This window comes from Cydia pomonella, unplaced genomic scaffold (assembly GCF_033807575.1).
Source record: "Cydia pomonella isolate Wapato2018A unplaced genomic scaffold, ilCydPomo1 PGA_scaffold_67, whole genome shotgun sequence".
Lineage (NCBI taxonomy): Eukaryota > Metazoa > Arthropoda > Insecta > Lepidoptera > Tortricidae > Cydia > Cydia pomonella.
In genome coordinates, this window is record NW_026907900.1 from 9,328 (window position 1) to 36,225 (window position 26,898).

At 38.8% G+C, this 26,898-nt stretch overlaps 2 protein-coding genes across 2 annotated transcripts in view; one reads left to right on the forward strand and one right to left on the reverse strand.

The window, feature by feature from the left end:
* Positions 1-1,438: 1,438 nt before the first annotated feature.
* LOC133534191 (protein rolling stone-like) lies at positions 1,439-15,116 on the reverse strand. The gene is made up of 4 exons (XM_061873275.1): positions 14,531-15,116; positions 4,965-5,072; positions 4,132-4,327; positions 1,439-4,042 (listed from the first exon to the last, which is right to left on the reverse strand). Exons 1-4 carry the CDS (start codon positions 14,820-14,822, stop codon positions 3,844-3,846), a joined length of 795 nt encoding a protein of 264 aa, XP_061729259.1. The 5' UTR covers positions 14,823-15,116; the 3' UTR covers positions 1,439-3,843.
* A 10,338-nt stretch (positions 15,117-25,454) lies between these two features.
* LOC133534193 (uncharacterized) overlaps positions 25,455-26,898 on the forward strand; it is a 29,385-nt gene continuing 27,941 nt past the window's right edge. Inside the window, exon 1 of the mRNA XM_061873280.1 lies at positions 25,455-26,877. Within this exon, the coding sequence (XP_061729264.1) occupies positions 26,838-26,877 (40 nt within the window). The 5' untranslated portion in view covers positions 25,455-26,837. The remainder of the gene's footprint in view (positions 26,878-26,898) is intronic.

A 26,898-nucleotide genomic window follows, 5' to 3' on the forward strand; every position in this document is an offset into this window, starting at 1 on the left:
GGTTACTTACCTGGTTACAGTGACTTCCTGTTGCACAGTGTTGCTCGCCAAAGGTTCCCTGCGGTATATTGATTTAAACCAACACGATTTTCGTTCATAGTTTTAAAACGAATACGGGACTTAATCGCGTAATCTTACGTTTATTATATGGCCTGACGTTTCGAACGGGACGTTACGCTCGTGGTCACAGGCAGACTGACCTGCGCTGACTTATAAACGGACTAGTCAAATAAGTGAGCGGCGCCGGCGCCGCGCCGGTGCTGCCGGGACGTGGCATGCGACAGGATACTGGTAACTGGTACTTATGCACCGTGCACCGTTTGAACTATTGAGAAATAAGTAAGCATATAGAAATAAATAAGTAATCAAAACGCTTCATTTTCGTAGTCGACATCTAGCGTCGAGTAGCGGATTTATCAGCACTGCTACTTGACAATAGATGTCGCGACGAACGAAAAGTCTAATGCTCAACAATTTTCGGCTAATATTTATTTATTTAATTTTTATTGCACAAAAGAAAACCTTATAGTACAAAAGGCGGACTTACTGCCATGAGGCAATCACTACCAGTCAACCTTTAGGCAAAGCAGAGATATTGTGGGCGGTGCTACTTTAATAACATCATCCAAATATAAATACAATAACATACCATACATACATATAAATATACATACTTATATTACTTATAATATATACATAAATAACGACAAAACATATAGAGCCGGATAATATTATAACCGGATTAACCGGGACTCTATTTTCAACTCCTTCTGCTTGTTATATTAGTTGTATATTGTTTGTTATATGTAATGTGTCCGCTTGTTATATTAGCGGACTCATAAATCGACTACTTGACGCTAATAGATGTCGTCTACGAAAATAATAAGCGTTTTGGTACCAAAATGTATGTATGGAGCGAGCACTCTATGCTTGCTTACCTATTTCTCTATGGTTTGAACCAACTAAAACACGTGGTAATCAAATTTAGATTTTTAGTTACAAATGAATTGGCTGCAATAATAATTGCCGTTGGACTTTTCTAACAACATGTTTTGTAGCGTTAGTGGTCTGTATGTTGCGTAAATGTTTGTGGGCCGTGACCCGCCGGCCGCCGCCCGCGGCGGCGTCCGGTTAGATAATACTTACGACTATCTTGTACATAAGAGGATATATTTTTGGATCTATTAGAAATATCTTAGATAAGATCGCTTATTTTTTGAGACGGTTGTCCAAATTATATTCATGATAGCTTTTTTTTGTTATTAAAATTATATACTCGAAGCGTAGCGATACCCAAAATTATTTAATGAGTTTATGCGAGGAGCCAAGTCACACTCGATGCATCACATATCATGTTTAGTTTGTTATTTAATTGTACTGGTTAGTAGTCTCGTGTTAAATTTGAAAATTTTGCTATATTAAGGTAATAAAATAAATGTTTTCGATTTAAAAATAAGTTTTATTTAATTATCCATCACAGTAATAAATACCTACTTAATACCACCTAATAAAATCTGAGAGCACAAAATACTTGAAATAAATACTGGTATCTGGTATACATCGAAAATTAAAAACAAAATTATTACTTGCCAACGTGGAATAGAACGAAGCATGCTTAATATTCTTCTTCTTCCTCGCGTTGTCCCAGCATTTTGCCACGGCTCATGGGAGCCTGGGGTCCGCTTGACAACTAATCCCAAGATTTGGCGTAGGCACTAGTTTTTACGAAAGCGACTGCCATCTGACCTTCCAACCCAGAGGGTAAACTAGGCCTTGTTGGGATTAGTCCGGTTTCCTCACGATGTTTTCCTTCACCGAAAAGCGACTGGCAAATATCAAATGATATTTCGCACATAAGTTCCGAAAAACTCATTGGTACGAGCCGGGGTTCGAACCCGCGACCTCCGGATTGCAAGTCGCACGCTCTTACCGCTAGGCATGAAGCATGCTTAATATTAAAAAAAAAAAACAAAAAAAGTCACACAAAAATTAGAAATATCACCAAAGCTAAGGATGCCTTAACTTACGCTAAAACACAAAAATGGAAGTGGGCAGGGCACGTAGCAAGGCTCAAGGACGAGAGATGGACTAGCAGGGTAACGAAATGGAAGGGCCCACTGGGAAAGCGTCGGAGAGCGAGACCTCGACATCATAAACGTAGCGGGGCCCTGCTGGCCACAAATAGCTCAGGACAGAGAAAAATGGAAATCTTTAGAGGAGGTTTTCACCTTCACCTAAGAGGAGGGGTTCGTGCAACAATAAAAAAAGAAAACACATACTATTTTACTTTTTAAATTAATTTTAGTTTTCTCTCACCTTAAAAATTATGTAACTTTTATTCTTTGCACGAAATAAAAGGCTTTTTATTTTATTTTTATGATTTATAATAAAATCTGCGACAGGCGGCTTAATCCCGCGACAATAAATACTTATCGATAATCGTGTGTGACGCAGGTATCGTTTACAACATCCTCGATGCTGCTGTGTTCTGATATCTCTGACAGTCAATTGTGAATATAAAGACAATTCCTAGAGCTAATGAATTGACAGATCAATTGGAATCGGAGGCAATTGACATGTTGTATTTGGGATATGCAACTTGCTAATACTACGTTTGTACTTATGTTCAAATTCGTATTATACCTAGTTGGTTACTAAATTATGTTACCTACTGCAATAATCTTTATCTACATAAAATATACGAACGAAAGTTGAATAAACTGTATATTAAAATGAAGTACACAAAATCAGAAATTGCATGTGACAATATCAGTCAAAATGGCCTCCTCTGGCCTTGACACAGGCCCTCAAACGACGAGGCCAGCCATCAATAGCGGCACGCACGATTGTCATGTCTAATTCCGTCACTGTCTTAACTATGGCCCGCTATAGGGAGTCAAGATTTGTGTGGGGTTTAGCACAGGCTTTCTCCTCAATAACCTGCCATATGGCATAATCCAAGGGGTTAAGGTCCGGGCTGGAGGACGGCCAGTCTTCGTGGGCGATAAAGTCAATTTTGTTCCTTCTGTCCCGAAACCAGCCCGCGTAGCCAACGTGCATATCGTTTACGCTCCGTGGCGAACGAAACGCAACTGTCACAGTCGCTTTAATAAAGAAGAGTAATAGAGAGAAATGACTACGATACGCTACGGAGCGTTAACGATTGTAACGTTGGCTACGCGGCCAGGCTCGAGTTGTTTTTGCCTTATCTGCAGGCGCTGAGTCCTGTTGAAAGACCCATGGCTGATTTGGGCTTGTGCACAAATCACGCGAGGTTTTTTCGGTAATTTTTTTACGTACGTTCCGTTTTATGTTGCATAATAAACATGCCTATCTAGCAAACAATACTTTTTCAGAATGTTATCAGAAAGAGTAATCTTTCTAATTCTATTAGATACAAAATCATGCCACGCAATTGCGCCTAAGTTTTCAGTTTTAAAAATAATATATTAATGAATATTGTATGTACATAGTATAAGTAGTAGGTACTACTATTTTATTCTATTATATAAATTCAAATTACAAGTTGTCCTTACAGCTATTGCCAACGTGGCACAAATTAGAACAAATTAAACAATTTTTAGATACAATTATGATATAGTACTTTCAGGCATCTTTCTTTCTAATACTATTGCATCAGTCGCCTCAACGCATTTACAAACAGATCACACGCCGCCGGCTGTGGCTCGAGCACGGAGTTGAGCAGCGCGTGCGCGCGCGCGACCGGCGCCTGCGCCCTCCGCCAACAGCGGGTGACGCAGTTAGGTACGAACAGACGTACACAAGCTTAATGAATTAATATAAAGGCACATCGTATACATGCGAGTTCTCGTTCCATAGCTCTCAAGGTAGCCGAGTCGCCGAGTCGAGGTCCCGGTCCCCCGGCCGCATTAGCGCCGTGGCCGCGGCGGAGCGCGCGCGCGCCAGCACACACACGAGCACGTGCAGCACCAGAGCGCCCGCCAACGACGCGCCCGCCACTGCGCCCGCCGCCGCCGGCGTCGACCAGTCCAGCACCGGGTAGATAAACGACTCGCCGAAACTGTAAGAGTAGACATTTAGCGGGCGGGACGGTACTTAGGTTTATTCCATACGGATTGTGCACATAATTTAAAACAGCTACCCGCTTACATATTAGTGCCGCCGGCTGCGTAGTAGACAGCGCTGAAGGCGGCGTAGGCTGTAGCCAGCAGCAGCGGCTGCCAGGCGTGCAGCGCGCGCGCCGGCGTGCGCGCCGCCAGCAGCTCGGCCAGCGTCAGCGCCGAGTTCAGCGCGTGCGTGGCCACGTCGCGCCCCAGCGCCTCCGCCGTGGGGTACACCGTCGTCTCTGCAAACGATAGGGGTAGCGGTAAATATGGATGGCAAAACTTAAACAAATATCTAACCACTAATATATAAAAATGCAATGGTAATATATTTTCTAATGAACAACAACAACAATAAACGTGTGAGTTAAAATGTGACCTGTTATGTAGGTACTTACTTGGTCAAGTCTCCGCAAGATTTCAATGATAATCACGAAGAGTGCGGTTGTATTTGGTTGTGTTGTGTAATAAATAACATATATGTAAACACCGGGGTCGTAATGTCGTAGCTAGTACCTACAGCACGGTGATGGCGCGGGCCACCGTCTGCGCCACGTTGAACAGTTATATCCTCCCCCACACCCCCCACGTTCCGGGGTCGTACAGCAGCAGGCAGTACAGCGCGGTGCTGGCGCGGGCCACCGTCTGCGCCACGTTGAACAGTTGCATCCTCCCCCACACCCCCCACGTACCGGGGTCGTACAGCAGCAGCCAGTACAGCGCGGTGCTGGCGCGGTCCACCGTCTGCGCCACGTTGAACAGTTGCATCCTCCCCCACACCCCCCACGTACCGGGGTCGTACAGCAGCAGCCAGTACAGCGCGGTCCACCGTCTGCGCCACGTTGAACAGTTGCATCCTCCCCCACACCCCCCACGTACCGGGGTCGTACAGCAGCAGCCAGTACAGCACGGTGATGGCGAGGGCCACCGTCTGCGCCACGTTGAACAACACCCAGTACAGCGACATCCATGCTGTCGTCGATTCTTCTGCGAATACAACCAAACCACACTCATTAACGTAATACTCAAGGGGCTTTATGGCCTGTCCAAACGTTACGATAATCGCATGCAATTTGCGATACATCACGGCATTGGGTCCATCGGTTGAATTCGTTGCTTCCTTCTTGTATACAGCCAGCAATTTCCTAAAATCGACATCCTGGGATTGCGCAAATTCGAATTACTCACATTTAGGTTTAGGACCAAATGAGAGTATTAAAACGATTTCCAGGTTGTTGGAAATTAATTCCTCAAAAGTTCAAATCGCTGTTTTTGGATTTAATTTGATTGGCCTAAGTATATCTACTTAATATGTTACGAAGTGGACTTGAAAAGAAAAGAAAATAGGATAGCACTTGGATAGGATTGCCCAGCCCAACCATACAATGATTGTGAAAGTTCATGTCCCTTATCTGTCTATATCGTTAAGATACCTATAGCTTATCTAAATTATTCTAATAGACATAATGCTACAAGTTTTGCGTACCTGCTGATAACTGATATCAGTATATCAGCCACTCTGCGTCGAGAGCTGGCAGCGCACTTTTGGTTCAAGGCCTTTTTCTCAACGTGTCCTCATTTCTCGGGTAGAGTTAGACCAAGGTAACTCTGCAGCAGTTTTGATAGCACAGACTATGCAAGTGTTATTCTAAACGTCTTCATTACTAGAAGTTCTAGGTTTAAAATAACACCTGCATAGTCTGTGCTATCAACGTCGCTCCAGAGTTAGGTTGGCTTGACTCTAAACAAGGTCGCAGAGAGTCACAGCATCATGGTAAAAGAAGGCAGAGAAATATTGTGAATTTGTCAATTAGTGAGGGAACACGGCACATACACAATTATATGTATGGTATTTTTCAAACTCGATGGGTAGGGTGACAGGTGTCACCTCCCTTTAGAACAAATTCAAGTTTTTTGAAAATATTTTAATTTGTGTTATTTCAAGTAGAAACAATACTATATAAATTAAAAACCGAAATATTGCCATATACTAAGACAAAGTGACCAAGGCCTCCAGAAGTCAGGACCCGGGATCGAATCGGACCGAATGGAATCGACCCGGCGTCCTCTGTTATCGCGGCGGGTGTCACCTTCATATACTATAACCAGACATAGACGTCTTGGTGGCAGAATGTGATTGACAATATGAAACATCGACATGCCCGTTATCGATATTACCTTAACGTTATAGATATTTTTAACATTTTATGAGAAGATAGCTACATCGAAATGCGCAACACGATCGATATCTTCTTTGATATATTGATAGTTTGCTATTCTTTTAGCATTGTATATATACCTACTACAGTTTACGTTTTTATTTTTAAGTACTAAAAATTATGATGTTCATTCTTGATATTTCTCGGTAATTTACAGCAAGTAGAATTATTAATGTATGGCTCACTTATCGATAACAGATTTGTGCCACAAGAACAGAAGTTCTTATTTAGTCTGAATATAACCTAAAAACGCCAAATCTCGTAAAATTGTATTTATTTTTCATCTGTCAGCCTATCGAGTGTGAAATAGTTATCTAAATGATTAATTTATAATCTATACATACTACCTACATAACTAGTTAAGCCGATAATATATTTTATTCGCGGAATGAAAGAGACCGGTTGCAATGATTTGAGCTCATGTCATAAATCAATTAATCGCGACATAAGCCCCCTATTACTTGCCAGTAAGGAATAAGATAAGTAGCTGATCAAATATCATAGAGGTTTAGGGAAATGAACTAAGCGTTAAATACTTTCGGTTTAGTATGTATGTATGTATACACATTACATACATACCTAGAGTCCGTCTAACCAAAGATGATTTGAATTAGAGGTGTATTGTCAAAGAAAACTTTGCAGCCACGTAAATTTACTGCCATCTTTCGCACACATGATTAAAACTTTTAGAACGCCATTTGACTTTGATCCTTATTTTTTCACTGATATGTGTTAAATTTGTTGAATGTCAAAAACTGGCGCCATCTAATAGATGAAAGGCCAAAGGTTCAAAAACTGGCGCCATCTAATCGATGAAAGGCCCAGTGGCGGATTAACCGAACAGCAGAAAAAGCATATGCTAAGGGCCCCGCGCCTTGGGGGGGCCCCGCGCTCCGACCCTGACCATGCGATTTCGGCACGCGAAACCGACCAAGTTAATGTCGAACTCGCGCTCCGAGGATCCTGTACCATCACAATTTTTTTACAATGTATTTTTCGTAAGTCAGTGGCAATTTTGACAAATTTTTCTTTATTACGATACCAAGTTTGTAAGGTTGAGGAATGCATTGAGTTTTAAGGCTTATGCAAAGACCGGGAGCAGAGTTTCACATACTTAAATCGAAGGTGCAGAGTGTCTCAAAGCTTTCGTGCATGGCTAAGCTGCAGGAAAGAGCAGAGCTCGGAGACGAACAAAAGTAGTTGTGTTAAAAAACAAACTGGTGGAAAGCAAGGAAGGATGATGGCCAGCTTTGCGGCAGTGGGAGGTTCCTCCGGCCGGCTGGGAGTCCAAAATATGCGGAGTTGCTGCAAAGCCGTGATCGTGATCGAACCAACCTAATTGTCAAAGTGTTGAAAAAAGAAAACAGCGGGGCTCCGCGTAGGCCGAATGTTAAGCCCTGCATCCGCCGGGCCGGAATCCCATCCCATCCCATCAGCGCCGGAAAACCAAATGATCCCATGAGTCGTACTTTCGAGCGAGAATGAAGGCCGAGCAGCAGGCGAGCCGAGTTCACATTGGTTTCATTCCAAACTCTGTTCTAGAACGCTACGGGCTTCCGTCCTTATACGGAGCTCGGCCTACAGACTCGCTCACACTAGGGCATCGCTTTTATTCTTGCAGCTTTGCTATCAGTTTCGCACGGGAACGAGGCGAAATAGGTGAGACTCAGCTATTGGGCTCGTTTTTTAACTCACTTGGCAATTGGTTCCCAGTTCCCTGATACATCCTACATTCCTACCAGCTTCACGTTTCACCTATTTATACAAGCTTTTATTTAACTTATTATTATTGAATGTTGTTAAACAGTATCCCAACATGCTTACTTAAATACGCAAGTAAGTTTTCGTAAGTTGTTTTCAAATTTTGCAAATTATTTTTTTGCCCATTTCTCAACATATTTTGTTGTTAAAATTTCGCGTACTAGGGTAAAATCGGTGACCCTTCAAGGATCGACCTGATCTGATGATGAAAATCGAAGGTAGTAGTATATATGTTATAAGAAGAAAGTATATATGTTAACGGCACCAATCATGGGACATTTAAGGGAAAATTTAGAGTATTTTGACATTTCACCGACACTTGTAAAATTTCTACCGCTTTACGCTTTAAAAGTTGTATGCCCAATTTGGCCTTTATGTTTTCTATGTATTTAATGAATGAAATTTAATCCAGAAAATTGTTTCCATATACATGATACATTTACACATCATATTTACAATTAAATTACATAAAAAATAAACTAAATTAAATTAAATAGCATCCTAAAATTAAAGCTATTGCAATTATTAAATGAAAGCTACGGCAATTGGTTTCAATAATATTAACCCAAAATTGGTTTTTTGCTTCAGTCATGGGATGTATGGCGCCATTCATTTTCGAACTAACAAATATCAATGAAAAATTAAACTCAAGCAGCTCTTTAGCTCTTGCTTATGGTAAAATGTTGCTAGCGATTAAAAACTGATGATGGTAAATACTTGTTTTACAGGATTTGTCTATACCATCCCATTACCTGTTCCATTATAGGGGTGAGGAAAGGTACTCTGATAAAATAACGCAACCTCACTAAGATTAGGCTCTTTTGAAATGCCTAAATGTAAATGAAAAATAAAACAATATGTATGAAAATAAATAAATATGGAAAATATCCCGATTTTAAAAGACGATATACAGATGTTTCGTTTAAAAAAAACTACAATTTTATTTTATATTTATTATTTGTTACAGCTGCAATAGAAAAACACACTTGGTGTAAATTTCGACTGTCTACCTGGTATGGGTCATACGATAGAGCACACTGAACGACAGATTTAATGAACACGGTTTTTGTATAGAGTACCGGTATTAGAACAAAAACCAAATAATTACGATTTTCATATAGGTAGTAGGTATAACGACAATAGAGATATAAATTTCAAGGTACGAGGCCGCCCCGACCGTCGACTGCCAATTGATTGCCAGCAGAGACCCTGCTTGGACTTGGGCGATCAGTTGAGAAGTAGCCTCTCAGGATCGCGACTAACGGCAAGTTCTTCTGCGTGCCCTATGTCCCTGAGGGATAACAGGATTACATCATCGTTTCGTATTTATCATTTATAACGGTTGAGCTTACTTATATGCTTTTTTTAAATGTATATCTACATATTACGGTTATAAAATACAGACCTCAAACTTGGTGTGATAATAAAGAAAAATACACTGCATAATTAACATGATAAAAACTAGTCCCAGCACAAGTCGAAAACAATTTAAACATTGTAAAAATGTTGTGATGGTACTGAATCCTCGGGGTGTGAGCCCGACTCGCAGTTAGCCGTTTTTTTTTTAACCAGGGGGGCCCCGCGAGTTATTGTGCTAAGGGCCCCGCGCCTTCTTAATCCGCCCCTGGAAAGGCCAAAGGTATGGCGGCATCGTTTCGAGCGATGGCGCCATAACCTTTAGATTGTGCCCGGTCCGGTAAGATAGCGCCAATTTTTGATATTTAACAATTTTAACACGTATCAGTGAAAGAATAAGGATCAAAGTCAAATGGCGTTCTAAAAGTTTTAATCATGTGTGTGAAAGATAGCAGTAAAACGTGGCTACAAAGTATTCTTTGACAATACACCTCTATTTCAAATTCTCTTTGGTCGAACTAAGCTTACTGCACCGAGTTTGGGTTGAAGCGACAAAGTTTGGAAATGCTAATACATATATGTAAACGTAATACTCCCATATTCATTTGACCTCTTTGGAGGCACTTCCATTCGCGATACAGAATTAGCTTCTATAATTATTGAAATGGTATAAATTTCAAGACTTAACATAAATGGGGAAAAGTAGACCAATACCTAATGGGGTTGGTAACTGTCAAGGATTTGTGTAAATATATAATATATTTTATAGGACATCCTTACACAAATTCACTAAGCTTACTGTGGACTAAAGAAGGCTTGTGTTGCGGGAGAACGATATACACCGACCATGTAAAATCTTCGCTGGTCTCAGGTGTTGCCGAGGTGGTAAATAATAATGGACTGTAGTATAAACGCTGGTTTACATCCAAATTACAAAAATACAAAAGGTGGCAAAGTGAATCGTCGTTGAGGAATCAAATACTTAACATACATAGAAAACACCCATGACTCGGGAACAAATATCTGTGTTCATCACACAAATAAATGCCCTTACGGGGATTTGAACCCAGGACCATCAGCTGCATAGGCAGGGTCACTACTACCGACTAGGCCAGACACCGCGGTCGTCGTGGGTATAGATGGCGCCAGCATAGGTTTTACCTGTCTCTATAGTTTTGTTCTATTGGATTTGGCTTAAAGGCCTTTAAGCCAATCGTAGAATTGACAGGTGAAACCTTTGCTAGCGCCATCTGTAGAATACTTCTAGCGGCCAACCACTTTGAGAACACGCGGGTAATTGATAAAGCTAGTTAGGATACTTCCCCGCCGCTAATGTTCTTGCAGTAGTTGCTGTACTTGTATTAATGTTTATAATTTTTTTTTTGGGTTTGTTGTGTCTTTCATGCCTGGTCCCGATATCTCGATGATGGCTGGATCGAATTTGGGAACTTCTGATTTTTATTCCCTTGTCATCAGTTAAGGACAGGACACTTTAGGATCTAAAATTAAAATTGTAAAAAATGCCGATAGTTTATAGATATGACTTAATCGACACGGCCACAACGTCTGGTTCCTCATTGTTAATCGTACCAAATCGTACATAAAAATGTGGCTGTGTGTATGAGAGGTTGCGGTGACAGAGTTTAGTTCGACTATTTAGCTGTTTCAAATAGGTTGGCGTATTTTAGGCAGAAAAATACATTTCTATTTTTTATAAAAAAAAGCGGCCAAGTGCGAGTCGGACTCGCCCATGAAGGGTTCCGTACCATTTATGAGGTATTAAAAAAAACTACTTACTAGATCTCGTTCAAACCAATTTTCGGTGGAAGTTTGCATGGTAATGTATATCATATATTTTTTTAGTTTTATCATTCTGTTATTTTAGAAGTTACAGGGGGGGGGGGGGGGGGGGAGAAGCACACATTTTACCACTTTGGAAGTGCCTCTCGCGCAAACTATTCAGTTTAGAAAAAAATGATATTAGAAACCTCATTATTATTTTTGAAGACCTATCCATAGATACCCCACACGTTTGATTAAATTTGTTTTTTTTTTTGTATTTTTGTATGAAAATCTTAATGCGGTTCATAGAATACATCTACTTACCAAGTTTGAACAGTATAGTTCTTATAGTTTTGGAAAAAAGTGGCTGTGACATAACCGGACAGACAGACGGACATGACGAATCTATAAGGGTTCCGTTTTTTGCCATTTGGTTACGGAACCCTAAAAAGGAAGCAAAGCAAATCTTATCAATTGTTTTTACTTTTTGCTATAAAAATATTTACGTAAGAACGTTGCTATTGCTTCTGTAAAATATTTTTATGATATTTATATTTTATTCCCAATTTTTTAGAAAAGCGCTATATTGCTGACTTGTCGGATAAAACCAAACTATTGGCTGACCTCACTTGCCACGACTGCCGCGAAAATACTCGACAGTATGCTTGACTCACTTCTTGAGAAGCACCTCCAGATTCATGACGCACAGTTCGGTTTCAAGACCGGGTTATCGACGGAAAGTGCCATTATATGTTTAAAGCATACTGTCGGGTACCATACTGCAAGAAAAACCCCTATCTATGCCTGTTTCCTTGATTTATCCAAGGCCTTCGATAGAGTTGATTACGATATACTTTGGCGTAAACTTGGGGAGACAGGAATGCCTAGTGAGTGTGTCAGTATACTCAAATACTGGTATTCTAAGCAGTCAAATCAAGTGAGGTGGGCTGATACGTTGTCTAGCGAGTATAAACTCGAATGTGGTGTAAGGCAAGGCGGGCTTACGTCTCCCAAGTTGTTCAGCTTGTATGTGAATGAGTTGATAGTCGGTCTCAGCAGCATGCATGCAGGGTGTTATATGTATAGATGGCAGATTCAGTTAATGTCCAAACCACGTTTCTTCTCCATAAAGAATGCTTGCGTAAAATATTTCGATTACCTGACATTGGACCTCACACACATATTTTTAAGGAATACAAAATATTGACCCTGACATCTATTTACATATTAGAGATTTGTTTATTTGTTAAAAAACATGACAATGTCAAAAAAATGTGACTCTAAGAAAAATATACGGTCACAATACAGATACGACCTATGTATAGTTTCTATTTTCCTCCGTGAGCTTCTACGCATTATCGTCTTATCTATTGTTTAAAAACCGCAAAGGCGCGTGCCACTATGAAAAAATGGTCAAGCCGCATAGGTAGCGTTTATTGAATTACTACTCTATTGAGCACGGAATAAGATTCATTATGAACTAATACAGAATTCTAACAGAATAGCTGTCTGATCTCTATTGGTGCGTCTAAGGTAGGCGACTAAACGCTCTCAAACCAGCTTAACTTGTGACACTGCCATCCGAAACAAAGATACGTATTCGAAGACCTCGCTTGCACTGGTAATGCGAGCGCACGGCTAGCTAGCGCCAAGGAAGCAATGTTATGTTTCTCGAGGAGCAGGTAAAAAACAGGGCCGGATTTTCACACAAATATATTTGGGTGGTTTTACGAAATAACGCTAACTCTTGAGACTTCTAACAAACTGACACTGTTTGTATGGTTTGCTTGAAAGAGTTAGCGTGATTTGACTCTAAACGATATGCATATTTTGTTTTATATTTATTTATTTTATGCATACACTATTATGTATATGTTACTTATTTTTTTGTTGACTCATAATATAAATTTGTATAAATGTTTTACTAAATGTGTACTCTATTGTAAATAATATCTTTATTTTAGTGTACATAATTATAACATATAGGTCTATTTTAACATTAGTAGTACGGGATTGTTAAATGGATATACATATTTATTACTATTTTACCATTGTTTTATTGTTTATTTAAAATTAGCCTGTTTAAAGTTTAAAATTAGCAAACAACTGTTTAAAAAGTTGATTATAAAAATGAGTATATCTCGTTATTGTTGTAATTACACAAACCCATTCTGTTAGATGTGTACCTACTATTTAAATAGTGTTATGTTTTATCTCTTTAAATTAAAGAACGTAAAACCTTCCAAATATATTTGTGTGAAAATCCGGCCCTGTTTTTTACCTGCTCCTCGAGAAACATAACATTGCTTCCTTGGCGCTAGCTAGCCGTGCGCTCGCATTACCAGTGCAAGCGAGGTCTTCGAATACGTATCTTTGTTTCGGATGGCAGTGTCACAAGTTAAGCTGGTTTGAGAGCGTTTAGTCGCCTACCTTAGACGCACCAATAGAGATCAGACAGCTATTCTGTTAGAATTCTGTATTAGTTCATAATGAATCTTATTCCGTGCTAAATAGAGTAGTAATTCAATAAACGCTACCTATGCGGCTTGACCATTTTTTCATAGTGGCACGCGCCTTTGCGGTTTTTAAACAATAGATAAGACGATAATCCGTAGAAGCTCACGGAGAAAAATAGAAACTATACGTTCCCTCCCTCTAGTTTTATACTGAAAAAGAGCATTTATATATCTGGAGTCAATATATATAATAACTTGCCTGATAGTATCAAGGCGTTGGAGGGGATACAATTTAAACGCAAATTGAAAGACTGGCTTATATCTAAAAGTTTTTACAGCTTAAACGAATATTTTTCATGATTTATTTTGTACAGATAATATTTTTCACATTTAATTAATGTTACATTTTAAACTTCTACCTGTATGCATTGATTTTTATTTTTTATTTAATTACTTTATGTCAATAATTATCGTTTAATTTATCTCAAATTTCGTTTATTCTTTATATTAATTTCTCAAAGTAATATATATCTACTCGATGCTAGTCAAAAGTATTATGCTGCATGATATTGTATGTTCTTAATACTGCAAGGGTTATCCCTTTACTATTGCTATACTTGCAAATCCTTTCTGTTAACCTCAAACTCAACCCAGTATTGTACGCTCGAAATGGGCAATCTGTTGACACCTACCTATATTGTATATAGATTTTGGCAATTAAATTATCTTTATCTTTATTAAAAAAGATTAAATTTCCCCCTTCAATCTTGGTTGGCCACTCGGCTCAACTCAGTCACACGCACGAGTGCTAAAAGGTTATGCGCATGTTAAACACCTTCATACTCGTAAATTCTGCAGACTATAGAATCACCTGGGGGTCTCCTGCAGACGGCGCGGCAGGACACGAGCAGGCCGGCGAGCGCCGCGCCCTCCAGCAGCAGCAGCCCCCAGTTGGTGAGGTAGATGGGCCAGCGCGGGCTGGCGCCGCCGCCGCCCGCCAGCGACCACGCCAGCACCGCCGCGCCCGCCGCCGCCAGCGCCGCCCGCACCCACAGCAGCGGCCACGGCGACGCGCCCCGCTGCCATGCGCACAAGTAGAAGTCGCTCGACTTGTCGTGCGACGACACCCACAGGTCCGAGCATCTGATCTTTCTTAAAAACATTCTGGGGAGCGGTCTCCGCGAGCACGCCGCGCGGCGGAGTCGCACTGATCGCGCGCACTTTGTGAGCCCTTATCTTAATATACCTTATGGCGTTAGCCTTGTGAGGAAGTTGAAACGAGCCATCTTCAAGAGGATTAACGATTGTAAAATGAACAAATATGAGTGTGACGTTTACACAATAAAAGTGTAATGCGAACTACCTGTAAGTCGACACTCCGTTGTCAACCCGTCATGGCGAGTAGATAGGTCGCAAAGCACATGATCACAATCTGTATTCTTTGCGTATAAAGCGCAATAATTATACTGTTTATTATGTTATTGTAATAACTATCATAAGTACCATGTATTTTGGTAAATTACTATAGGTACTATTACTAAATTATTTATTAATGACGTATAAATTGGTTTTATAAATAAATTATTATGATTATGATTCTGATGGCGCTGGTGGCCTAGCGGTAAGAGCGTGCGACTTTCAATCCGGAGGTCGCGGGTTCAAACCCCGGCTCGTACCAATGAGTTTTTCGGAACTTATGTACGAAATATCATTTGATATTTACCAGTCGCTTTTCGGTGAAGGAAAACATCGTGAGGAAACCGGACTAATCCCAACAAGGCCTAGTTTTACCCTCTGGGTTGGAAGGTCAGATGGCAGTCGCTTTTGTAAAAATTAGTGCCTACGCCAAATCTTGGGATTAGTTGTCAAGCGGACCCCAGGCTCCCATGAGCCGTGGCAATGTGCCGGGACAACGCTAGGAAGAAGAAGAAGAGAGATTATGATTCTGATTATGCGTTGATCACATTTGAAAATTTTGAAACGTCATGAATTGGTTTATCTTGTCCTCTTTAAATAGGTCATTTATTTACACGAGTTTTCAAATGCAAGTCCCGCGGTTATGTTAAATACGGTAGGCGTGGCAGGGTTGCTGATGCGGACTATAGTGTATAAAACAACTACACATTGACACAAACGTGTGTAAATATTAAATCTAGTAGTTTAATAGACTGAAAAGATGAAGGTAAATGTATACGTAGTTTATGCAATAGACGAGTTCCGTATAAATAAATACAATTGGAGGGAAAACTCTGTAAGTGGAACTTAAGTCCGAATAAGGAAATACCGTTGGTGTGAAAACTCCGTGAGTGCTGCATGGGATATCGGCCACGTAGTGCAAATTATAAGTTCTTCAAGTACCTATGTATAATCCCATCAAAAACATAAATGTGAAATGACAGCCAAGTTCAATCTAAAATTAAGATAATGCGTCGTTGTTGTCTTCGCCTACAAAAGAATTGAGATCTATATGGATGCCAAGTTCTATATTGAAAATCCTGAATATTTCGTTACAAGAATATGCAACGTTTTAAAATGAATTTATATAAACATTAATATATCAATAACTGATTGAGCTACGTCTATGAAATTTTGTATTTTAGACAAGCTAAGGGGTTTGAATAACTGTGCCAAATTTCATGTGTGTAGGTTAAATGGGTTTCAAGTTGTGAAGGGGTCTAAAGTAGCTCGAAATGGTTCGTGTAATATTACACACGGTTGCGTTGCCAGTTCCTTTTTCTTTGAACTTGGCTGGACACGCTACCGCGTGTCTGGATGGCAGCACGGTCTTCGGATTTGCTTACATTTGATAATTGTTTATTCCGGTCTGTTCTAATTATAATAAAAAATACGGTTCAATACTTTGAGGTTGCTCTTGGGCAGGTGCATAAGTCATGTTACCTACACTGGGGATTAGGATTATTTGGATATTGAGAGCCAAAGCAGATTTTAATGGCATAGTTAGTCAGTAAAGCAAGCAGACAATGATAGATATAGGTTATTTAATTTCGGTCATTTCGTTTAGACCAGCTTTGATAAAGGTGACATTCGGGTGACGACTTCAGCAGCATTGCTTTTCCAACGTTAGATACGCATCACCTCACCTCAACATGATGTGACGGATCGAAAATTATATTTTCAGCAGTAATGCGGCAATGAACGTCACTCAATTTACCAAGAAAGTTCAATATAATCTTGATGACCTTAGGGAGAGGGGGCATCCTGGTCTAGAAATGCTTAGGGCATCAAATCATCTTCATCATCAACACACCATAAGTCGCTAAGATCAAGAGCAGACGTATAGCTCCACTTCATTTTATTATTCGAGTTGCAATTATATTCAAAACAAGCTTATCTGTATCTTAATTACGGTACTTAAGGCTCAAAATTGTTCGCGAGCCTGATTGTGTTGTGACGTTTTAAAGTGCTGCAAGTTTCTTATCTCTGTACTGTGTGTCTTCCCAAATAAGTGAAATTAAATCTTATTATCCGTGCAATAAGTGCGTTTTGTCCTCTGAACTCGAGTCTGGTCCGACGGCTAACTGAGGAATTCGACTTATATTATTTCTACCGACTCCAAATTCAAGACATGGCGGATTCCCTTAATACTCTAGGTGGTTTCATTACCAGCTGGGGGTTCGCAGCCAGATCTCACAAAGTTAAGCACTAGCGAGGACGATGCCACAAACATAACCACAAGAAAGAGAAAACAGCCAGAACTCGGCACTGATACGAGTATTATGCATTATTTAGCGGACTTTCGGAAGGACATTATGGCTTATCTCGCCTCCTCTAGCGCAGCCCAGGACGTGAAATTACAAAACATGCATCACGCCTTAACATCGGATATTAAAAGTCAAATATCTAGTGTTATGTCTAAAGCCGACCAAATAATTATTGAACAAACAGCCATTAAAACGGAACTATCGGATCTTAACGACAGGGTCACTTTTATTGAAAAGAAAAATGACGCTTTGTCGGGCCTCCCAAAAAGCCTCAGCGAGGCTAATAACGTTATTAAAAACCTGGTTGCTGAAAATGACAGGATGAAACAATATTCGCTACTCAACAACATTGAGATTTCCGGGGTTCCGTTCCACAAAGGAGAAAACCTATTTACTATCTTAAGCAACATATGTTCACGCGTTGGCTACACCCTTTCTGATGCTGACGTTGACTCAGTGCATAGGGTGCGGCGCTTTCAAACCGACAAGGGTCAGGGAAACACACGGCCAGCTGCTATTATAGTCCGGTTCACCCAGCGTAGGCGCAAGGACGCTCTGCTGGCGGCCGTCCGAGCCCGCCGCGGGCTGACAACCGCCGACATCGATTTGCCGGGACCTGCGACCCCCCTGTTCCTGGGCGACCATCTTACACCGGCTAATAAACTGCTGCTCAAGCGTGCGAGGCAGATCAAAATTGAACTTAATTATTCTTTTTTGTGGACGAGAGACTGCAAGATTTTTATGCGCAAAAACGAAACTAGTAAAATAATTCATATTCACGATGATGCTGTCCTTACAAAACTCAAGTGACTATATACTTTACAATTATTTTGGCCGGGTCATATATACTTGTTAGTTAGAGTTAATTGTTTTATCGACGTTTTTTTTTATAGCGCGCAACGATTATGTTTACGATTGTAACTTGATAGTATTAAAAACGCCTAAATGTGTATTATTAATAAGAATAACTGTTTACCTCATACGTAGCACTACAATGTATCGAATTGTGTTGTTGTTAATAGACTCCTTTAAAGCGACAATATTCCAACACGCTTTTTTTCTTTTTAATTGCGTATTATCGTGTTAGCTAAAACTATTATAGGTTATTACCAAAATGTAAGAGGCTTACGAACAAAATCTCTTGAATTTTCTCGCGAGTATCATTAGCGAATTTTGATATTATATGCATAACAGAAACTTGGCTTTCCCCTAACTTCTATAATGGTGAATATTTTGACAATAGATATAACGTTTTTCGTTGCGATCGGTCAAAAGCTGATAGCGGGGCGACGCGGGGAGGGGGTGTAGCGATAGCGGTTCTTTCTGATTACAAACCGATCAGCCGCGACTGGCCCGTGCCCCCGCGTTCTTATTGTGACTGCGTGTGGGTATCCGTGCCACTTGAACCTGGTACAGGTCTATTAACGCCCGGTAATCAATGTAATCAACGGTTCTTAAATATCGCCTGTATATATATACCTCCTGGCGCGAGTCATAAAGATGCTTTCAAGTCATTTGTCGACATTTGTGGTCAAATCGTAATCGAACGCCCCAATGATCTATTTCTGATCACTGGTGATTTTAATATACCTGAAGCACATTGGATACCTCATGCATCCACGCCCGGAATGCAATTATTATCGAATGGTAGCTATTTAACACATTTAATGCAAGAGTTTATATCATTTACATCTCTGAATCAATTTAGTTGTTTTTCTAATAGCAATAATCGAATTTTAGATTTAATATTTTGTAATTGCGATTGCAGTGTGGAAGTAGCTGAACAACCACTTGTATATGAAGATTCTCATCATAAATCGCTAACGTTTAAATTACAATTTAAATATACACCTAGTCTTAAGCTATCGCCTAATTTTGTTTACAACTTTCACGCCGCTGACTATAAAAATATTAATGTAGAACTATCAAAATAGACTGGCATATTTTCTTTAAAGGTATGCTTATGGAGGACTGTACCACGAAGTTTTACAACTTATTACGTAGCTTAATTAATAAATACGTACCGCGACGCGTTTTACGTTCATCAACCTCTGTACCACCCTGGCATAGTCGATGCCTTCGTAAAGTGCTGAACGAAAAGCGCAAGTACCACAAATTATGGAAACTGTATGGAAATCCTCTCGACTATAATAGCTTCAAAGTTTTACGTAAACGAGCAGAAAAAATTGAAAAGGTGTGCTACAAGAACTACATATCTTTTTCGGAACAGAAAATTAAAACATATCCTAATTTTTTCTGGACCTATATAAAATCTATATTTAAAAAAGATAAGCTCCCACAGTTAATGCACTACAAAGGGTCTGTCGCCTCCGATGTACAAAGCATTTGTGATTTATTTAATAATCATTTTCATTCAGTTTTTGAAAACCCCACATCAAATGTTTTTAACATGTCTAGTTTAGATCCACCCTGCAATCCTCCGATAGATTTAAACTCCATTGAAATTAACCGCAATATAGTCTTAAAGTACTTAAACACAATAAATGTCAACAAGGGCGCTGGTCCAGATGGGATACACCCCCTTTTAATTAAAAATTGTTCTTCGTCACTAGCTGAACCTATCACATTATTATTTTCCAAATCCATAGATGAGGCCTGTGTTCCCAAAATTTGGAAACAGGCATGGGTGACTCCAATACCGAAAGGCCCCGTTTCTTCTGACATTGAAAAATATCGTCCAATATCTAAATTATGCCAATTTGGCAAAATCCTCGAAAAGATCGTCACTCATCAGCTTTTTAATGCTGCTCGTCTACATATAAGCCACCATCAACATGGTTTTTATAAGGGACGTTCCGTAGATAGTAACTTACTTACTTTCACAAATGAAATTTTAAATGCCATGGACGAAGGGTTTAGTGTAGACGCCGTCTATACCGATTTTGCCAAGGCTTTTGATAAGATTTGTCATAGCACACTCTTACACAAGCTTTGGCGTCTCGGTATACACGGTAATCTTTTTAGATGGATAAAATCTTATGTTGAAAATAGGTGCCAGGCTGTAGTTCTTTCTGGGTTTACATCTCAAATCAAGTATATAACTTCTGGAGTACCTCAAGGATCTCATCTGGGCCCATTGCTATTTACCTTATTTATCAATGATATTTCGGAATATGTAAAGCATTCAAACATATTACTCTATGCAGACGACACCAAGTTATTCAGAATTATTAAAGATCGAGAAGATTGTAAATTATTACAGGAAGATTTAGTCAATGTAGAGAGATATTGTAAAGAAAATAAGCTTCTTCTTAATTATGATAAGTGTTTTGTAATAACTTTTTCCAAAAAAAAAGATTAATTTTGATTTTAATTATACATTATCTAATGGAAATCTGCATAGAGTGTCGCAGATTCGAGATTTAGGTGTTATTATGGATTCCGGAATGACTTTCACACCACACATAGACACCATTTTACAAAAATGCTATAAGCAACTAGGTTTTATTTTACGCGTAGGGAAGCCATTCCGAAATGCTTTGACCTACAAAATTCTTTTCAATAGCTTTGTTCGAAGTCATCTTGAATTTGCGTGCGCAGTATGGAAACCTTTTTATGCTATTCACTCAGATAGAATTGAGAGACTACAGAAAAAATTTATTAAATCACTAGATTTCAGAACTGGCCATACCTATGTAAATTATGATGATTCCCTAAATCATCACATTATGCAGAAGCTAAGTGATCGACGTGATTGTTACGATGCTGTTGTTCTTTACAAAATAATTCACTCACATCTAGATGTTCCCTCGCTACTTCAAGAGATTTTGTTCAAAGTGCCTCGCAGAAGACAACGTATGTGTCGCAAAAGGGAGCTGTTCGCAATACCTAAAACTAGAACCAATTATGCACATAATAATTATGTTAGGCGTGCTTGCAAGTTATTTAATAATAATTCAAAACTGTCTGAAGTCGATATATTTAATTGCTCGATATATGATGTTAAGAAAGCATTCAAACAACAATAATTAGGATATTCTCCCTGTGATGTGATTATTGTATGTTTGATTGCAGCATACTTTTTTTATTATTATTATTACTTTATGGTACAGCGAATGCATTAAATAATTAAATTACTACTGATAAAGTAATTTTGCGACCTTGACTGTACCCGGATAAATACACTCAGTTACAACTCAGATCTGTTTGTTTAAAGTATTTATAAATGTAATTAGCTATTGTATCTTTAATTAAGGAAACTGTAGGTTTAATTTAATATTACCATATATTTCTGTTCAATTGTATATGTATGCAACCGTTTGTTTCTTAGTAAACAATAAATAAATAAATAAATAAATCTTAATCCGGCACTGTTTGTCACATTTCATAAAAGGGCTAATTTGACAAAAAGAATAGTAATTAACGCCAAAAATGGCTATTTTGAGGGCCTTTACAAAAAAACCTAAAAACCGGAATAATGGCCCTGGAAAAGCCTTGGTTAAGTTGTTTCGAGCTAGAAAGAGCATATGTAGCCAACTAAATTAGTCAGATTCAAAAATTGTCTTATATCTTCATTTCCAAAACTTATCAATCCGCCCTCGTAGATCCAGAAAAACAGATCCCAAAAATAGTACATTATTGCAGAGACTGGAAAGGGCAATTCGTGGATGAGTTCAGATTTTGTCGAACGACGGACGCGGAGCGGAGTCCGATAAAGAAGACGTATCCACGAATTAATATTCCTGCTGAGATACATATATAGTGCTTTTCTCCAGGAAAACATGCAAGGAAATAAGGTAAAATAATCATTACTTAAGCCTCAAGCATCACTCAAATCGAACCTTCACCTCAAAAACAATAAACAATCACATTCCAAACATAACTTTTTTTATCTTCTTCAAAATGCCAATTTGATTAAAATAACATAAGTAGGTATACAGAGGGCTAGCTGTTTACCAGTGCTAAGCTAATAGTTTTTCTGACTGCAGATATGTGTATGAGATGGCAAGTATGGCAACTAACAGATACGCCCGGTTTAGGGGTTGCTGACTCATGAAATGTCTCTAAAGGAGTTAATTCCCTACGGGGAAGACCTTCGATAAACAAAATGTTGAAACATTTAATTTGCTTGCTGATCACGTTATTACTACCTACACTACACTATCTGTCTCTGGAATGTTAATACCTACTTGCGCTTATTTTAACACATTAGTCGGACGGATGCGAATCCCGCTGATCGCTTTCCGTTGGACAAACCGTATAGGCTAGTTTGCCATTAACGTGATTTGACAACAGTTTTCAAAACCTTTATTGCGAATGATAATTATATTTTCTCAAACTTGCAATGAAATGTTGACATGACTAACCTTCATGACTTCACTTCAAATTAGAAAACTTATTTAAAATCGAACTAGATCCGGAAGTAGGTACTACGTAGGTATATAGTTACTTTACTCTTTGCTTACACACCTAGGCCTGTAAAGCAACCTTTTTAGGGTTCCGTATCCAAAGGACCTTATTACTTATTAGACTCCGCTGTCCGTCCGTCTCTGTCTGTCCGTCTGTGACCAGGCTGTATCTTATGAACCGTGATAGTTAGACAGTTGAATTTTTCACACATGATGTAAGTCTATTTGCTGCTATAACAACAAATATACTAAAAAGTGCGGAACTCTCGGTGGGCGAGTAAAACTCGCACTTGTCCAGTTTTATATTTTTCAACGTCAAATTGGGACACAACGTCTTGGCATTCAAGAATGAAATAGTAGTGTCAGACCAAGCTAAGTAGGCAGTGATTTTGTTAGCCCAGACGGTGCAAGTGTCAAGTAAACGTCATAATTCCATAGCAGTTTGACGTTTCTAGAATAACCCGTGCACCGTCTGGGCTATCACTTATCTTGGTTCGACTCTAGTAGATTCGTAATTTGTTTTTAGCGGTGTAAACCTACGAATAAAACAAATTGACTACAATTTATTTTTTAATACAGTTGCTCAAAAAGTGCTACATTACGTAGCTGATGTTTAGCGTGCGGAAAGTTTGATTTCGCGAACTAGTGCTTTTTACTTTTCCACCTGTTCCAATTCATGACTAGTTATTGATGGGTGTTAATGTTAGTTTCCTTTAAAAGTCGTAATGTAAAAATAATAAATATACGCATATTTCATATTTTATTACTTACCTCTTCATAATAGGGTTGTTTCCAATTTTTTGAAACGCTTGTATTACGTTCTATATTAACTAAAAGTTGCCCTAAAATTCATCTTTTATACTAAAAACGGCTTTAAATATGTTTAATTAAAAAAATATATTTTGACAGATAATTTCGCCCCCAAAACGCTCTTTGAAAATTGTGTGACGTCACAGTTTACGGTTTGACATATAACTTCATACACTCGTAGAAGATACGAACTGTCAACTGACATTTGTCATTTGTTGTTTATCACCTAACTGCCAACAGTGTCAATCCGAGAGTTGTGACGTAATCAGAATCTTCAAAGACGTTTCGAGTTTGATCACGTGACGTGTGCCAAAAGATATTTTAAATTCAATATTTACAAAAATATGGTCATTACAGGTCCCCTAAAAGTAGTTTAACATGTTCTTATAATCCAAAAGAATTTATTGGGATACAATTCTGCCCTAAGATTTGTAGATGGAAACAACCCTATCATACCACGTTAATTTTTTTATATTGAAAAACCGTTTTTAATAAGTTGTCTGAATGGAACGGAATAGCTGCCGAAACGCCTGTCAAAGCAGAGGCGTTTTTTCTTACTGCAAAAATGTTTTAAGTTTCCAATAATTCGATATTGTTTTTATACAATTTAAATATATGATGCACAAATAATCGTAAATAACGATACTTAAGGTAATAATAGAATAGTATTTTATATTCCTATAAAAGTTTAGTAGTTTTTTATTTAGTATTTTTTATAAACCTGGCATCTTTACCCTGTAAATTTATTAATTTTCTTTTCTATTTTCTACTCAACTCATCATGTAGTAATATAGCATTTTCTGTTTTTTAAGTTAATCTGTATCGCCTTTGTTAGTTAAGATACTTTACTGCGGAAGAGCGGTGTCTCTTATCACAAGTATCTCTGAATACTTAAAAAGAGACATCTACCCTGTTATTGTAAAAATCATGTATGCTAACGAATAAATAAAATTTTATTTATTTTATTTTTATTTATTTACAATTGTTTCTGTCTGAACATGCATAAAAAAGTACTTGTTGTTTTTCTTATTTTTTCGCAACTGTATTAAAAAACGTCGTTCGATACACGTGCGGAAATGTCATTCTTGTATTGCGGAAATGTAATATTTTATTTCATTGTAAGTTTGAGAAAAGCACTATACCAATCTCGACGAGAAACGGGGTTGCCGGCCGCGTATCCCTATACTTATATATACTTGGCCTGCAACGCAACCCTTCTTTTCCCGGCCTCTACAGTAATGTAGGGGGAAGCGGGGCAGATAGGCGCAAGGAGCACCTGTTGCAACACTAAAACGTGGCTTTGTATTTGTGAGTGAGGTACCAGCTTTGGCACAGCTAAAGACGTGTTTCCGCAGTAGCACGTAAAAAAATATGTTTTTTTTATCGACGAGTTGTGCCGCGAAATTTTAGACTACCGGATAAACGTTATATTGGGACCGTGTAAAGTGCATGGTGGGGGTAAGTAAAGCGATCCCAGCGCATAAGGTGGTAAAAATTTGAACTAACTGGCTATATGGCTCGAAATGAAACTTTGATTTACGATTACTCATGAAATATTCATTTAAATTGAATGGTGTAAGGAACCATTGTAATCTGTATAAAATGCTTAATATAACTAACGTATTTATTTTGATAATTGTTAATAATGTATCCATGTAAATAGCTTTGCAAATGCCACATATTACGTGATCTTTTTCTAGAAGTTAAGAATTGATATTGTAAGTTATCCTTAAAAGATAGACATTTAACATCGCGGACTTTTTTGTAGACCTATGAATGAGAAACAACCCCACCATACATTGTGTTGTTATAGCTCAAACAGATTAGGCAGCGTTTTCGATTAAAGCTCCTAGCCAGCGTGATTTTTTCCGACATCATCGCTAAGTTATATACTTAAACCTTCCTCAAGAATCACTCTATTGATAGATGAAAGTCGTATGAAAATCCGTTCAGTAGTTTTTAGTTTTGGAGTAGTTTTATAAGATGTAGTGAATTGACGTTTTCCCCTAGACTTGCGGACACTAGGTTGCGTGACAGTCGTGCACGCTCCCAATATTAGAAACAGAATAAAGAAAGTTTTGAATGATTCACGGTTAGTTTCACTAAACTTAAATCGACCGGGATATGAACCGTGATTACCTTTTATATTTTTATATTGTTTATGAGTCCCGATATTTCGACGCAGTTACATGCATCTTGTTCACGGGTAAATATCGGGCAAAATCTGGGGAAATATCGGGAGCCCATAAACAATATAAAAGGTGATCACGGTTCATATCCCGATTGATTTAAGTCTAGAGAATACAGAAAGAACGGAAATGGGCTTGAAAAATAAGAAGGGGATTGAACAGTACCTTGTCAGTGAGATAAAATGACTCGGGTTTCCCTCGTGGAGCGAGCCCGCTTATTTTCCTTGATCTGTCTTATTCTTTCTCACTAACACATTTTTTGTTAAAATTCATATATCTCTATTACCTACTGGGCAAACATTTAACAAAAAAATTATATATTATGCATACCTAAGTAAATTTGTCATCAACTAAGTATCAAAATATTTTATTTTGAGTCAATTTTGGAGGCTAAAATCAATTTCAAAAAAAGTGTACCAAACTGCCCCGCTTCCCCCTAGTTTTGCTAGCCCAGCGATTTTGATAGCCCAGACAGTGCAATTGTTATTTTAAACGTCAAACATCTATGAAATTATGACTTAGCCTGGCCAACTTAGCTTGGTATCACTCTATTACATATTTGTTTGCACAAAATTGCACTCTGCTTTCTGTACAAGAACGATGTAGCCAAAGCGAAAATAAGAAATACGTTTGACACTAGCAACATTTTATGCGATAGCGCAGGGGCTTCCTTCTATTTTTAGAAACAAAGTTGCTGCCGCTGGCGGACAACCCCGGAACTAAGGCGGCCGCTCGTGGGTCGCGCGACGGTGGCGACAAGCGTGCCCGCAAACATAATGTGGTATTCTGGTCTTATCGTCGTGGGACTATTGTACTCCGTTTATCAATAATCGACGTTAACGTTACCATACAAGGTTTATATTAGAATGAAAATATTTTTTGTTAAGGAAACTTTAATTTCGTATTTCGCTGTTTGCTGTTTGTGTCCGATCAGTCTTAGTAGTTTGTGGGTCAGTGGTAGGCTGGTGGCATTAGTAGTTCCAGCCCGACTGAAACAGCCGCTTTATTGTGTTCAAAGTTTATTAATAGATTAAAACAATTTTAGTGGGAAATCGTAATTGTGTGTTAAAGTATAAAAAGTGCGTCGAATGTACGAGGACGAGTACGCAGCCGCAATGATGCCGACAGGTAGGTGGGTGTGGTACCCTA

Coding starts and splice junctions, on each gene's coding strand:
- LOC133534191 (XM_061873275.1), bottom strand. CDS start 14,822: ATGTTTTTAAGAAAGATCAGATGCTCGGACCTGTGGGTGTCGTCGCAC. Junction 5,073..14,530: donor CGTCTGCAGGAGACCCCCAG/GTGATTCTATAG, acceptor TTGTATTCGCAG/AAGAATCGACGACAGCATGG. Junction 4,043..4,131: donor GCAGCCGGCGGCACTAATAT/GTAAGCGGGTAG, acceptor CTACTCTTACAG/TTTCGGCGAGTCGTTTATCT.